Below are 16,725 nucleotides of genomic sequence, written 5' to 3' on the forward strand. Positions count from 1 at the left end.
AGGGTTTGTGATGGATGAAACATTAACATTTGGGATGACCCGTGGCTCAATAATGATGGCAGCCGCTTTGTTTCCTCGGATAGCAGAGCTGAAGTTTGTGTAACAGTTGCAGAGTTGATTGATGGTGCTGCTTGTTGCTGGGATTTGGAGAAGTTAGAGAGCTTATTTAATGAGTAGGATAGGCAGGCTATTTTAGCCATTCCTATCAGCGAGAGAATGCCTAGTGATGCTCTTACTTGGGCTTACTCGAAGAATGGCTTATACGAAGTAAAATTGGCTTACTTGTTGGGTATGTCCCTTGCTTAGGATGATTTTGATCAATTCGGGGTTGAGATTTGGAAGGCGAAGACAACTCCTAAGGTACGACAATTTTTATAGAGATGTTGCTCCAATTCTTAGCCAACCCGCAGCATTTTGGCTCATAGACATCTAATTGAAGACCATACTTGTCCCTGCTGCAACTCGGCAAATGAAACAACAATTTGTGTTGTAATTTTATGCCCCAATGCTAATCAATTATGGCTGAAGAGTGGATGCAAGGAGGCTCTTAATTTTGCTGCTATAGACTCCTTTGGTGAAATTCTTCTCTCATGGGCAAAAAACTTGCAGGAGGATGTTTACCAGAAAAGCTTGTTCCTTACTTGGTTTATTTGGTTTCGCCACAATTAGTGGGTATTTAAGAATGAGTGGGACGCTGATGAGGTTGTTCTTCTTAGATATAGCAAGCTTGTACTCGATTTTGATGAGTATACTGAGAAAATTTACGGGGGCACGACCTATCCCTCTGAGCCTGCTGGTAGGACTGTGTGGCTGCCTCCTCCCCCTGGTGCCGTGAAAATTAATGTTGATGCTTCTATCTCCGAGGATGGATGGGTGGGACTTGGCGCAATAGCTCGTGACAGCAGGGGTCAAGTGATGTTTGCAGCAGTCAGCAGGTCCAGAGCTCGTTGGGAGCCTTTAATTGCAGAAAGTAAGGCTGCTCTATTTGGGTTAAAGAAGGCGGAATATCTAGGCTATATGGATGACATTTTGGAGGCTGATTCTTTGCAGCTTGTCTCTAAAATTAAGAAGAAATCTTTCTCCTTTGCATCAATGGATGCCATTTTGGAAGATATTGTTGCGGATAGCTCGAATTTTTCTTCCATTTTTTGGTCTCATGTAAAGCGTTAGGGTAATTTTGTTGCCCATCACCTAGCTAGGTTAGTGTCGTTTGGTCGTGAGCAATGATGGGAGTACCTTGTTCTAGATGAGGTTTCTCCATATGTACTCTTGGACATTCTTTCACTTAATTAATGCACTAGTGTAGGGAATATTTCAAACATTACCCCTAGCTTGAACCCCACTGTTATCATACACTAAAGTACGGTGGCGTCCAAAGAGAAAGAAGATAGAGCAAAAGAGTCGCCAACAAGTTTTAGGATCTTGTAAACCATTCACGAGGTGAAGGTTACACCCCTTAACGATCCAGGAGATCGTCAACTCCAATAGGTCTGGAACCATGACTGGTAGTTCGGGGATGAAGGTACAAATCCAACCTAAAAGAGATTGAACTTGCCCTAATAATAGGCCTCTACTTTATTCTGATTGTATTCATGTGCGCTTTCTGACTAACATGCAATCAATAGGTTTTACCCTAAACCTGTTAATCTATGTTGGTTGAATATTAATGCGCAAATAAACTATTATTGGCGATCACTTGAATTATAATCAAATTAACCCTAAACAAGATTATTAATTATCTCATTAAGCGTGATTACAAGTACCAATTCCTTTTAAACATGCATAAAAGGTGTGATCAAGCAATAACAATAAATATATCAAGCAACATAATAATAATCATCATAATAAATTATAACAATTATAATAAATTAATCATGTTAAAGCGTAATATTAATAGCAAGATCCTAGGCATGATACTAACAAGATTAATAACAAACCCTAGCATGTCACTAAACATATAAAAATCAAAGCTTTAACCCCAACATGATACTAACATGAATATTAGGAAAGAAAATAGGAAGCATCATAATAATCATAATTGTCATATTAGATAATAGAGATTATAGTTGTTACCCTAAACATGATACTAGGAAGATCAAAACGCCCTAACTGACACTAGGAATCATAATAACAACCTAGACATGATTTCTAAATCATAAATAACAATAAATCAATTAAAGCACTTACTTGAATGTCTCGTATCTCTTTCTAATAACAAAATACACACGTTAGTAACTTCAAGGAAAATAATAAAACAACAATTAAATTAAATAATTGAAAGAGAGATTTGGGACCAAACCCTCTGAAATTAAAACCTTTCACGTCTAGGGCGAAGGCAACTTCGAATTATGCTAGGTGTTTCTTGGTCTTGTGAATGCGGAATTGTATTTACAAAAGGGTTGGTTTAGAAAAGAGAGATAGAGAGAGAGTAATCAAGAGATTCTGGATGAGAATTGGTGATTAAAAACGGAGGTTCTAGGAGGCTATTTATAGTGAAAATATGCCAAACGGATAGAAAAACAAATCAAAGTTTCGACGAGGATAAAACAAGTTAGCGCCAGGCACTAAGGCTAGCGCCAGGCGCCAAGCATTAGCGCCAGGCGCTAATCCTTGTCGTCAGGCGCTAGAAATTATTTTCACGCGTTTTCTTAATTCTGATAAAATTTAGCCGTACATAAGGGCAAAATCGTATTTTTCTTAAAAACACTCTTTTATTCTGATTAAAACTCTAAAAAGTCAACCAAAGTCAATTTATCAATGCTAATTGAATTAGGAATGATAAAGAACCTTCTAGAAGAATCTAGAAGATTAAAATCAATTCTAATTGCATTAGTAATGATAAATCCATATTAGGCCCTCCTCTAGATCATTGGGCCGCATATAAAGATCAAACCGGACCCAATTTAGTAATTTGGCCATAACTTCCTCATTATTCATCGGAATTGGGCTTATAATATATCGTTGGAAAGCTCTTTTCAAGCCCCATCCAACTACACCATTATTGGACCCTTACTATGGATAAACCAAACTGGATTGGATGTTTTCTTAAAATTGGTTTTCAAAAACAGAGAGAAGAGAAAATAAATTAAAACTATCCACAACACTAGACTTTCCACACTTTCACTTCATTCAATTATGATTAGACGCGAAAGGTACTCATCACCGGGTTTGGTTTTGGGGAGACACAAATGGGTGTCTACAACTAGTCGTTTTCTTCAAAATAAAATGTTTATTTTTATAATTACATTTTATTACAATTTAATGGTCAAAATTGAATCTCGGCAAATATGCCAGTCAAACTAATGCATTTTAATATATATATATATATATATATATATATATATATATATATATATATATATATATATATATATATATATATATATATATATATATATAAGTAGTAAATCGTAACTCATAAAATCTATAAAGATATACATTCTCCATTTTTCCCTATGCTGAAGTTTAGGAGAAATAGTAGAAAGTAACAAAATATGAAAGAAGTAGGGTTAGTGGAAAAATGAAGTATGATAGTTGAGAAGAAAGAGAATATAGAAAATTTAAAATATGATAGTTGGGGTCTACTAGGAAAGAAGAAATTGGTAAATAGTGTGAAAGGTATACAAAATAAAAAAATGGAACAAGTAATAAATACGGTCGCAAAAGAAAAATAGAGCAAGTCATAAAATAAGAAGAGAGTACTAAATGTGAATAAAAAGTAACATGCATGTGTTAACATTTGGTTTATAATATATATATATATATATATATATATATATATATATATATATATATATATATATATATATATATTGAAAAACATCTTAGGAAAAAATTAGTTTACTAATTTTCTTTTCTTCCTACTCCAAATCTTCCACATCTTTTAATATTAGGAAAGAAATTACAATGTAATGCAATGTTTTCCTCCTTAATCAATATGTCTTTTAGCAACTACTTATAGAAAAATAAGTTGTTATATATTAAAAAGATATTCATATTGTATATTGGGTACAGTCTAAAATTTACTTTTTAGAAAAAAAATTTAAAATAAACTTTATCACACTTTTTTAAGGGAATAATTTTTTAATTATAAATTCTTGTAAATTTTAATAAAATATTGTGACTGAAACTAGTTTTATTATTATAGTTATACATTAGTATATCTTTAGATTAGTCACGATATCTACTTTTATAATTCAATTATTTCATATATTTTTTTACAAATATAAACAATCAAAGATATCAATGGCCAAAATTGAGTCTCGATAAATGTACATTTAAAAAAATTTAAGGAGTAATGCCCTTATCTATTCACCTTATTTTCAATTAAGTTCAGATAAGTTGTGATCGGGGTTAATCCGGGCAAAAAAAAAAGTTCTAATAAGTACTAATAAGTTCAAATAAAATCAGTTTAGTTCATATAAGTAAAAATCACTTGAATATAATAAATTGTAAAGCTGAAAATTGAATCATCCCCGTATTATCCGTGGAATTCACAAAGGCAATATGACAATAGCAAGACAAAGAAACCTTATCATAAAGTTAACTTCCAACATGACGATGATCATTCCATTCCATAAATATAGTCCAGAGATTCTCTTGAGGCCTCCAAAGCATCTTTCAAACTGTTTTTTTCACCACTCAATGTGCAACACCCCTATCTACTTTGCAAAAGCCAAATCTCACTATTTTTTTTTCTTCCTATTTTTATATTATTAAACTATCCAATATTACCAACCTTTGTTTTCTCACTTCTGTTCTTCCTCATTCAATCTTCTCACCAACTTTTTTTATTTCTCCAACTGATTAAGAGCTCAGGTAGTTACTACTTTTTTTTGGCATTACATTGTATTTAGTGTTGTACTTATATTATGTATTAAAAGTAGGGATTTAATAAGTTAATGACATGGAAAAGTTGGTTAATAGAAATTTAAAAGGTTGGCATCATTTTGTATTTTCTATAGTGTTGTACTGTAAATGACATTCTTTTTGTTCGTCGTAGAGATATTTGATCCCAGGTCTTAAGTACTACTCCAACGACTTTCTCGGGTCAGAAGCTTGATTTTGTTTATCTGATTGTTCCAAGAGTTTGGCATTGGCTAGATCCAATCAGGATTGTTATTGTTTTTTTGAATTTTGCGAAACGGAATCGTTTTCAATTTGTACTAAAATATTGGTCAAAGAAGTTATGATCAGCTGTGAAGATCAGTTGGCTAAAGTAGAAAGAAATTAGTACTGGTATTAATTTAGCAAAAAGAATTTTCTTGGATGTTTTTTGCTTTTAATTAGAGAACAAATAAAGAAAACAAAGTACTAATACCAATTTAATACTATATAAGCATTAGTGGCACAATTAATGGACTTCAATTGTGTGTGTTTATAGTTGTTCTGATGTCATTTTCTCATCTTAAGTACTTCTGAACATTTTGAGGTATGTTAATAATCCCTCGGTTATTCCAGACTTAAATGTGTCCCTTATCGCAAAAAGCATGTTTTACTATCCTAATGAGTGAGTTTAATTGCGTAGATGACTAGATCGTCCTGCTATCTTCTACCTGTACATATTATCTTACTCAGTTGTGGATACTCGAGTAAGAGATATATCCGTGTGCTAGTGTAGAGCTCAGCTATATTATGGGAAGCTTTAATGTTTGTGGTCCAAATTGAAATGTTAGTCCAAATCCAAGTTGAGATATTAAGGACTAACATTTCAGTTTGCATTCATTCTATATTTCAATGAACTCATATCAGATAATACAAGATATGATATGGTAGGCTGTTTTAAGTTGATTGTAAACTGAGACTGAATTTTAAAACATATGCTCACTGTCATTGTCGCTGATTCAGAGTAATTTACAGATGTAATCCTCTAATATTTGTTATTGATATGTTTGTTTCGTAGGGAGGAGTGACCAAACATGGCACAAATACTTGCACCTAGCATGCAATGTCAGATGAAACTCTCGAAAGGTTTGACAAGTTCAATGACCCCAAGCCCTTGGACTTCCATATTGTTAAAACAAGGTCAAAAGGGATCTATGAAGTGCTCAACCAAGTTTAGAGTATGTTCTTCTCTCAAGTCTGACAGCGGCACCATAAACAGGGTGGAGCAACTACTCAATTTGGATGTCAGTCCATACACTGACAAGATTATTGCAGAATACATTTGGTATATTGTTTTTCCTGATGTGAATTTTGAAACTTTGACGACTTTAGGCTAGATGATATTCTTGTAGCATCAAAATGATTATACTATAGTTGTACGGCTATGCTTGTTTTTTGTTCATTTGTAGCAAAGCTAGGCTGGTGGCTCGTAATGAATTATAGAACTAATTGAATTGGAATTGTGCTCTGGAACAGGATTGGAGGAACTGGAATTGATCTTCGAAGCAAATCAAGGGTATAGTGACATTGACAATGTAGCTTGATAGATAATCATAGTTTAAATATTGTAGCTATTTCACAATTTCTTCCTAAAAAATATTTCTTGATGCACCAGACTATATCGAAACCTGTTGAGCATCCATCTGAGCTTCCCAAGTGGAACTATGATGGCTCAAGCACAGGGCAAGCACCAGGAGAAGACAGTGAAGTAATCTTATAGTAAGATTTTTGGACAACTACAAACCTTCATAATGTTTCACAAATTTCTTGTCTTGTTTTCGAAGCAAGTATGTTCCCGGGATTGAGATTTTTAGTGTATGATGATTAAGTTATTGTTGTCACATATCTTTCGCTACAGCCCCCAAGCAATTTTCAAGGATCCATTCCGTGGTGGTAACAATATCTTGGTGAGTTAAATATAGACAGAACTAGATAATCATAACTATGATGTTACATGAAGTTTAATCATATAAGATTGCAATCCTAATTGCTCTATACTGTATTTTAGGTAATCTGTGACACATACACACCTGCAGGAGAACCAATCCCAACTAATAAACGACACAAAGCTGCTGAGATCTTCAACAACCAAAAGGTTGTTTCTGAGGTTCCATGGTATGAATTTTCCTTCACTGACAATACGTATTCTGATTACACTTATAGTCATCACTTCGAAATCAAATGTTGAAGTTACCTGAAAGAAGTTAGCAGCTGAAAATAAAATAGAAATGAAAGGGAAACTTGTTAGGAAATAGAGACTGCCACTTCCCTGTAGTTTTCATGAATCATTGCACAGATCTTCTTGCAGTAGGGCGGTGTTAGGGGACGAGAGGGTAGCAATATCACCATAAATTTCAGTAACTTTCAGAGGATTTCACTGTAAAGATGGTCCCATTAGACTTCAGGTCGAAGCATGCACATTGCAAAATTATTCAGGGCTGTCAACATTTATAGGATTCCAAATTGCTAGATAAAATTTCTTTTTACTCTGCCCTTTTTTCGTTCTATATACTAATTATGCCTCTACAGGTTTGGGATAGAGCAAGAATACACGCTGCTTCAACCAAATGTTAATTGGCCCTTGGGATGGCCTGTAGGAGCCTATCCTGGTCCCCAGGTCTGTCAATTACCTCAAACCGACATTTCTTTTAAACATGATGCGCTGTTCTGCTTATAGAACAATGTTTACTTATGAATTGTGATTTTGGCATTTTTAGGGTCCATACTACTGTGGTGTTGGTGCTGAAAAATCTTTTGGACGTGACATATCTGATGCTCATTACAAAGCTTGCCTGTATGCTGGAATTAACATTAGTGGAACCAATGGGGAGGTTATGCCGGGCCAGGTTTTCTTCTTACACCATTGTAACTTGGATATCATCAGTAATTCATCATTTTTTATAGCTAACTAGACAAATGCTACATTTACTTGCTCCTGCAGTGGGAATTCCAAGTTGGTCCTAGTGTTGGTATTGAAGCTGGAGATCATGTCTGGTGTGCCAGATATATACTTGAGGTATTCACCAATCACTTTAATGTTTGGTGTTTGATGACATAAAATTCCGGTTATAGTGGATACTTACAAGTAATTACAATAGGATAGTTATTGCCATACCCAAATCTCGAGAAAACTAATTTGTACCCAATTATCCAAAACATCTAAACTATATCAGTGGTGTGCAGGAAAAAATGTAGCCATTTTGTACTAGTCTCCGACTGAAAGTCTGAAACTGACTCGATCAGAACCAATTTGGTCCAGTAAATATGACCGACTAATCATAACATCAGAGACATTTTAATAGTATTTAACTGGTTTATTTTCCTTCAAACAGAGGATTACTGAACAAATTGGTGTAGTTCTGACACTTGATCCAAAGCCAATTGAGGTACTACTATTATGCTTTTGTATTAGTGATCAGCTCTTTGTTAAGCATATATATAATAAATTTGAACATTTCTCGAACACCCACCTTTTCGACAGGGTGACTGGAATGGTGCAGGTTGCCATACCAATTACAGGTAACTTGAAATTTTCATTACATTTTTCTTCTCATTTTTCGTACTGTTTGACATAGTCTTGTGATTGTTTAAATTTAACCTGTTGAAAATATTTCAAGTTTAATATTAATGAATGCAACTGTTGTTTTAACTTAGTACAAAGACAATGAGAGAAGAAGGCGGATATGAAGTGATAAAGAAGGCGATTTTGAATCTGTCTCTACGCCATGGAGATCATATCGTTGCATACGGAGAAGGGAATGAAAGAAGGTTGACTGGGAAGCATGAGACTGCAGACATCAACACATTCTCTTGGGTATAAGTCCATTTTCTACTTCACATTTTGTTTTGGCTGTATTTAGGTGAACATTTGCTTATTGTTAATCTGTTATTCAAAGTGTTAATATTATGCAAATAACCTGTTCAGGGTGTTGCCAATCGTGGTTGCTCAATCCGTGTAGGACGTGATACAGAAAAGGAAGGGAAAGGTAAGATAGTCATACAATCATTGTAAATGTAACATGGTTTAAAGGGGTTGTGAGAAAGTTGCACCAATGTAAAGCAACCGTCATAACATAAACCTTATTGTACTAATGTCCTGATTCTCTACAGGATACTTAGAAGACAGGCGACCGGCTTCAAACATGGACCCATATGTGGTAACAGGTTTGCTAGCTGAGACAACAATTCTTTGGGAACCCACACTTGAAGCTGAGGCACTTGCAGCTCAAAAACTCTCTCTCAATGTTTAGTTCCATTACCAACAAACCCTTTACTAATTATAAGGGCCAATATTGAATGTTTCATGAATGAACTTTGCTTAATTTTTTTAGTTTTTTAGTTTCCTGGGGAATGTGAATGCTTTCTCTCTTATTCCCAGCTTTTGAGCTGTTTGTTTTGGAGTTCATGAATAACACAATGTCATGTTATGATTTGAGAGCTACCTATCTAAATTTTGCTTATGAAGCTTCATAACGGTTTTCTTTTGGTTTGATTTGTGGTTGAATCGTTGGATGCACTTATAAATGCACCCAAAACGGTCGGATCAGATCAAGTCAAATTGTGTCAATTAATTTCGGTTAAAGTTCAGCTAGTTAATTTAAGGTTAAGGCATTTCGGGTCATATAATCAAGTATGGGTCAATTTTATCAGGTATACTAATCAACAATTGATCGATTTTACTTTTGTTTCTGCTTACGATTATTCAAGTTCTTGCAATAGATTAGACATCGGCATTTTAATTAAAATTAATATGCTTCTTCCCTATCTTCTTTGATGACCTTGTAATAAATAAATTAATTGAGCAAAGATAACCAAGCACGTCAATAATTGAGCAACTCTATATGGACCGTGTGTTGTCAGGATCATGAGATGAAGGTCAAGGAATTGAAGTCCAGGTTTTGTTACCCTGATCTTGTCAAGATTACAGTTTTTTTTTTTTTTTTGATTCAAAGGAGGAAAGAAATTCCAAAAAAGAGCAAGATAAAAGAACAAAAAATAAACAAACAAAGAAACTACCTACGGAGGGATGAGTCGTGGGAAAGCCACGCCTCTACAGTCCTCCTCCAAAATACGACTTAAATCTAGTGGAGCATTATTAATAAATTCTAAGGGAGAGTCTTGAGTAACTCCGCGGTTGGCCAACCAATCCGCCGCTCGATTGCCTTCACGGTATACATGAGCAACTTTCACATTCCATCTCTCATCATTCAATAGCTTTTGACAGTAAGCAAGTTCATGAACATTTTCACCTCGGGGAATTTTCTGCATGTTTAGAGCTTGAACACAAGCAAGATTGTCAAGCTGAACCTCCAAATTCTCAATTTGCAGATTTTGAGCCATTTCCAGGCCTCGAGTAAGAGCCATAATCTCTGCCCTATAAGCTGTGCAGTAGCCAAAGTTTGCGTGGAAGGCTGAGATGAGAGTGCCATTATAATCTCTTATTAATGCTCCTCCTCCTGCAGGCCCTGGACACCCTTTCACAGCACCATCACAATTCAGTGAGTACCAACCATAATCCGGAGCCCTCCAAGTGATAAAAGTCTCACTTCTCTTTGTCTGTTCTCTGTTTTCCCCTGCATTTCCTATGATGTTTTTAAGTGCCCTTCTTGCTTCCTCGTATCTGACTTGGAGAAAGGCACCAAAGTCAATTGGCAGCTCTTTTTGTCTATTATAGACATAGCAGTTTCGCCAACGCCAAATCCACCAAGTTGCCACTCCAAAATAGGTCACCCAATTTGGTTCATCATCCTGATCTGGATCGATTATATTCATAGTGATCCATTCCTTTGCATTGCCATGATAAAACTTCTGAGCTATTGAAGGATCAAGCGTTTTTCTCCACACCATACGAGCTCTAGGACAATCTCGAAGGATATGAATGGTGCTCTCCTCATTCGCACCACAGATATGACATTTAGGATCATCAGTTAACTTTCTTTTAAATCGATTCAAATTCCCAAGGATCCTATCATGGCAAGCAAGCCATAAAAAAGCTCTGATTCTTTGCTGAAAGGGAGCACTCCAGACCGCATTCCAACACTTATCATCAAGAATATCAGTTTCGTGCCTCATAATTCTTGTGGCAGATCGAATGGAGAATTTGCCTTTATTTCCATCTTTCCAATACACCAAATCCCCCAAACTGCTATCGATTCTCAACTCATGATTTTGGATGATCTTCAGCGAAGTAGACTCAAGGAACGGGCTAAAGATATTCCATCTCCATCCCATTCCTTCTTCCCACATGTCATGGACAGTGGCAGCTGCTAATTCTTCAGGAATTGGATGGGTTGCTAAGTCTCTTAATGGCTGATCCGTACACCATTTGTGATTTCAGAAAGATGTGTTTTTTCCATTCCCAGACGCAATCTTAACACCTTCCCCAATCACTTTTACATTTTCTGTGATTCCACTCCATACATTTGACATTCCAACTTTTGGCTCGAACATCTCAAGATCGCATCTACCTTTGCAATATTTGGCTCTCAACACACGTGCCCAAAGAGCATTAGGATCTGCTAGGACCCTCCATCCAAGCTTGGTGAGAAACGCAGCATTGGCTTGCTTAGCAGAATATATGTCAATTCCTCCTTGTTCTTTCGGCTTTTGAAGCAGTTCCCAGGAGAGTAAATGCACCTTTATTTGTTCATCACTTCCTCCCCAAATAAATTGCCGAGTTTTTTTTATCAATTTCTTCACAAGTCATTCTTGGAATTTTGGCAGTTTGCATAGAGTACATTGCCATCGTCGAGAGAGTCGAATTAACAAGAGTTATCCTTCCTGCTAGAGAAAGGTACTTAGATTTCCATCCCGCAAGTCTTCTGTCAATTTTCTCACACAAGTGATGAAAGGTATCCTTCGTCACTCGACTCGTTAAGGTGGGCATGCCAAGGTACGTACCTAGGTCCTCAGTTGCCTCCATACCAAGAGCCACACTGATATTTTCCTTTGATTCAGTGCTCATATTTTTTGAAAAATAAACTCGTGATTTGCTAAGGCTTACCTTCTGACCTGATGCATCACAAAATCTCCTTAAGCAATTATGGATTGTTTCGGCTTGGTCAATACTAGCTTCCGCAAATAATATAATATCATCCGCGAAAAATAGGTTGGAAAGAAGAGGACCATCGCGACTCGCCCGAATTGGCTTCCACTTCTTTTGAATTATTGCTTCTTCAATTGTTTGGTATAACCTCTCCATGCACATCACGAAAAGATAGGGAGACAAGGGGTCTCCTTGTCTAATACCCCTTGAGGGTCTAAATTTAGGAGAAGGTTCCCCATTCCATAAGACTTGAAGAGAGGCCGTCGTAATGCATTCCATAATTAATTCAATCATGAAGATAGGTAGATTCATTTGCACCATAGTATCCCTAATGAAGGACCATCGTAATCGATCATAAGCTTTTTCAAAATCGATTTTGATGGCCATGAAGCCCTTTTCTCCTTGTCAAGATTACAGTTTGTTGCAAAGACTACTAATTATAATGGAAATACTGCCTCCATTTTTCTTTAATTGCAATAAAAGGGTAGGTATTATTTTGTGAGATATAAAAAAAAAAGGAAATTCTCTTTGGTGAACTCCAACTTTTTCATTTTCTAAGTGGTAAACAAAGTTTTATAAAATTATCTTTGGTAAACTCTAACTTTTTATACTTATTACTTATGACATTAATTATTATATTTTATTAAAAATTTAACTATAGTTAGGTTTTTTTTTTTAACAATAATATTTAACTATAGTTAGGTTTTTAATTATTTTTAACAATTTAAAATTATACTAAAATTAAAAAAATCAACCACCCCTTCCCCCACCCACTGCCAAGCCTCCCCTCCCCCTGCCGGCGGCCGGCACCCCTACCAAACCCCCGGTGTCGACGACGCCTGACCCGAAACCTCTGACCCATCCCGACATCTCCCAAACCACCACCTCTAACCCCCCCACTAATGAGCCACCTCCCCACAACACCCACCTAGCCTCCTCGCCACCACCGACGCCTAACCCGAATCCCCTTCGCCGGCAGCCCAAGTCCCCTCCCCCAAGCCCACGTCGCCGCCGCCCAGCCAAAAATCACCACGCGAAACCTTAAAACCCCAACATCGAAGCCCTAAAAATCGATTTTGGGGCTTTTAATTTTGGGGTTCAACGTGGTGTTTCAGAGGGTGGAGATGGTAGGGGGAGGGGCGGTTTGGGTTCGCCGGTGCAGGGTTGAGAGTCTGGACACCGGCGGTGGGGAGGAAAGTGGTTTTCGAGGGAGTTGTTGGTTCATGTCGGGGAAATGGGATTGGGTTTTAGGAGAGTGTGGAGGTGTCATAGGTAGAGGAGAGGGAGGAGGTAGGGGTCGCCGGAGTAAGTGGAGGTAGTTCGCCGGTTTCCGGCCGCCGACAAGGGGCTGGGTTGGGGGAGGGGGCTGGGCAGTGGGTTGGAGGAGGGGTTGGTTTTTTTTTTAATTATTATTTTTTTAATATTTTCAATATAATTTTAAAAATAAGAAATTAACTATAGTTAAGGAAATAACACTTATCAATGGTAAACAATAATTTAGGTTTACCATTGATAATAAAATTTAAAAATGTTTACCACTTAGAAAATGAAAAAGTTGGAGTTCACCAAAGATAGTATCAAACATTAGCTCCTTAATACAGTAACAAGTATCAGATAAATGAATAGGATGTACTCCATGGCTAAGGTTCCGTACAACTACAAACAAGTACTTCAACCTTACATATAAAAACTACTGATGGTTTAGTACAATGGAAAGCCGGTGGTTAACTGCAACTTACAAAGAATTGGAGGGTGAACAAATACATAGTAATTTTTACAAAGAGACTCTTACACGAACATGAAGAAAATGTTAACACTAAATGAATGAATATTTGAGGATACCGCGAGATACATTATCCTACCATTTATACAAGAATTACAACTCCCGATAAATGTATCTCAGCTCCGCAAAATTTTCCTCCCTGCTCCAACCAACAAAGCTTTTCTAAGAACCCCTGTTTGAAGTCCACAAATCACTGCTACAGTTCCTCCTATAAGAACCCATTTCCAGTCTATGATGCCCAGCTTTTTACATGTTTGAAGGTCTAAAGACTGGCTCTGCTCGTTTTCACCAGAAGCTCCCTCAGAGGTATCCCCAAAGGAAATATTTGTAGTAATGCTTGCCATCACGGCACACCTGGAAAGGGATACCCCCGGTTTCCGAGCATTTTGATATGCTCTCATGCCGAAATGTAGTTTTTTAACAGCTCCCCACATTCCATGCCTCACACCCAACTTCGCCACATCTTTAGGGATACCCATGTCCTCATAATGAACCAAAGTAACTTCACAGGCAGTCACTTGTCCATCTCTAAGAGACTTTGCTGCATTTTCACCAGTAAATTATAAATTAATAAATATATCTGCAGAATATAAAGGCAATAATATTGACAAGATTTTATTTAAAGGTGCAAGATTGGATGCACTCACCAGGTTTGATAACCCAACTAGAAAAATAACGATCTACACGCCTTGGCTTATCACGCTTGGGCAAACTTGTATACGGGACCCCCTATATATTGCAATGAGCAAATGAATATCATTAATTGAACTCTATCACGTGACGAAAATTTCCATTTCAGGCATTTGATTTAAGTTAAGATTACACTGCACACAAATAAGACAGCATAAAGTACATGAAGAAGAACTACTAATAATATGCAGCACAGAAGGAATTCTTCTGAGTGACTTCAGATCTCTGTGAAACAACCAACAAATATAAAGCTCCACCGTTGTGAGGCTATTGAGGTCTACAAATGAAGAGTCTTACACTACTATCTTAAACCTGATGCACAAAAAGTCACAGCTTAAGTGACTTTACTAACATATCAAAGTTTCCTAAGCTTAGTTTTACAGGAGAAACCAAATTTAAAAGTAGATCTTGCTCACTTTTTACAGATAATAACAATAACAATAACAATAACAATAACAATAACAATAATAATAATAATATTATTAATCACTAGTTTTCCAAAGTTCAAAGAAAAATGAACAATAAAAAATATTACCTCCGTTACATGTTACGTGCACAAAGCCCAAGAAAAAAAATGGGAAAGCATAATTAACAAAGTGGGGGCATTTGAAACAGCACACACCACCACCCACCAGACCACACACACCACCCACCCACCAGACCGCCCACCCCGTCAATGACTTCCATAGCAGGGTTGCTGTTGAATTGAGAGGAATTGAGCAAAGAGAGAGAAATTTGTGTGTAGATGAAGATAGAGTAGAGATCGGTGGTAGTGGTAGTGGTGGTTGCCATTGAAGGTGGTGGTTGCCATTGAAGGTGATGGTTGAAGGAGATGGAGAAAAATGGGTGAAGAATGAAAGTACAATAGTTGATTGGGGTTGAAAAGGATTATTCTAATTAGTGAGGGGTTGAATTAAGTGAAAATCATTAGATTAATTTGAGTTAGGAAAAATGGAAACTAATAATCCCACCTTTGCTATTTCTGCTCAAAATAATCCTGCCTTTTCGAAATCTGGAAACAATTCCACCTTTACCCATCATTTGCTCAAAATGATCCTTTTTACTTGTAACCTCATTAACAGGTTAAATTTTTTTATTTTTAATATTTATTTTTTATTTCTTACATATCTCCTCCTACCTCCCACTTTTCTAATCCATTTTAGTGGTAACCCACCATAGCCACCACCAGACCTCCATAACCACCATCATCAGACCTCCATATAACCACCACCAGACCTCCATATAACCACCACTAAACCGCTACTTGAAACCACACCCTGAACTCCCAACCATATCCCTCACCTGACTTGAAACCTCATCTGCACCCGCACCTGGCCACTGTGCCCCATAAACTCGACACCCCCATCACCCACGAAACTCCCTATAAAATACAAAATTGAGCTTTTCCGCTAATAGTACTACCATAGGCAAAGACAGCAGCATTGCACCCATGAAAAATACCAGGAATCAAAGACTTCACTTCTTTTTTAAAAATCCATAAAACATTATCATCTTCTTCCCCAAAAATCCATCCAATTTATACCATTATTCTTGTCTACTGAACAAGACATTTCAGAAAAATTCCAAAAAAAAAAAAAAAAAAAAAAAAAAAAAAAAAAAAAAAAAAAAAAAAAACAATTGAAGCAGAGTAAAAGAGAGAGACCTCCAATTGATGGATTGAAGATCGATAAGATCAAATTGAGCAGCAACTTTATAAGCAAGTTCTTCAGCCTCAACACGGTTAAAGAGAGACCTCCAATTGATAAATACTTGTCTACTGAACATATAATTTCATAAATTATAACTTGATCAAATTTGACACCACTAGCCCACCATCCACGACCCCCCCCCCAACACACACACACACACCCTAATTACGACCTCCAATTTCAGACGACATGAGCATTACAATTATTAGTGGTTGACAGCGGGGAAGGGGGATGCTCCGGTTGGTGTGGGATTAGGGAAGGGGCTGGATTGTTATTTTTTGTTTTATATATTTTAAAAATTAAAAAATTTAAAAAACCAATTACAAGGTTACACGTGGCTAGTAACCTTTTCCAACAGGTTATCAACTTCATTATCCGGTAAAAGGCTTGTTTTAAGAAAATGATGTTAAAAGGTGGCATCGTTTTGAAAAGGTGAAATTGTTATGAACAGAATTGACAACAGTGGGACTATTAGTTTTCATTTTTCCTTTAAGTTATCAATAACTTAATAAAATTTGCTTTAATGTATTAATTGAATTTAAGTAAGGGGGTATATTGGTAATTTTATTTTTAAAAGTTTACTAAAGAAAGAAAGTTTTAATTTGTTTCATATA

At 36.4% G+C, this 16,725-nt stretch overlaps 2 protein-coding genes across 2 annotated transcripts in view; one reads left to right on the forward strand and one right to left on the reverse strand.

Moving 5' to 3' along the window:
• Nucleotides 1–4,592: 4,592 nt before the first annotated feature.
• On the forward strand, nt 4,593–9,319 carry LOC145632093 (glutamine synthetase, chloroplastic). Its single transcript, XM_081684371.1, has 14 exons — nt 4,593–4,818; nt 5,903–6,169; nt 6,361–6,400; nt 6,500–6,603; nt 6,743–6,791; nt 6,893–6,999; nt 7,414–7,501; nt 7,602–7,730; nt 7,826–7,900; nt 8,217–8,270; nt 8,366–8,403; nt 8,539–8,698; nt 8,810–8,870; nt 8,995–9,319. Exons 2-14 carry the CDS (start codon nt 5,919–5,921, stop codon nt 9,132–9,134), a joined length of 1,296 nt encoding a protein of 431 aa, XP_081540497.1. The 5' UTR covers nt 4,593–4,818; nt 5,903–5,918; the 3' UTR covers nt 9,135–9,319.
• A 4,184-nt stretch (nt 9,320–13,503) lies between these two features.
• LOC145630729 (uncharacterized) overlaps nt 13,504–16,725 on the reverse strand; it is a 30,692-nt gene continuing 27,470 nt past the window's right edge. Inside the window, exons 5-6 of the mRNA XM_081682906.1 lie at nt 14,360–14,441; nt 13,504–14,253 (exon numbers count right to left, since the gene is read on the reverse strand). Coding sequence (XP_081539032.1) covers nt 13,829–14,253; nt 14,360–14,441 — 507 coding nt within the window. The 3' untranslated portion in view covers nt 13,504–13,828. The remainder of the gene's footprint in view (nt 14,254–14,359; nt 14,442–16,725) is intronic.

Source organism: Chenopodium album, chromosome 5 (assembly GCF_948465745.1).
Source record: "Chenopodium album chromosome 5, dcCheAlbu1.1, whole genome shotgun sequence".
Lineage (NCBI taxonomy): Eukaryota > Viridiplantae > Streptophyta > Magnoliopsida > Caryophyllales > Amaranthaceae > Chenopodium > Chenopodium album.

What these genes read in the sequence shown, in the direction of transcription:
- LOC145632093 (XM_081684371.1), top strand. Translation starts at nt 5,919, where the DNA reads ATGGCACAAATACTTGCACCTAGCATGCAATGTCAGATGAAACTCTCG. An exon ending in GACAGTGAAGTAATCTTATA is followed by an intron (nt 6,604 to 6,742) that starts GTAAGATTTTTG and finishes CTTTCGCTACAG; the next exon opens with CCCCCAAGCAATTTTCAAGG. An exon ending in GTGCCAGATATATACTTGAG is followed by an intron (nt 7,901 to 8,216) that starts GTATTCACCAAT and finishes TCCTTCAAACAG; the next exon opens with AGGATTACTGAACAAATTGG.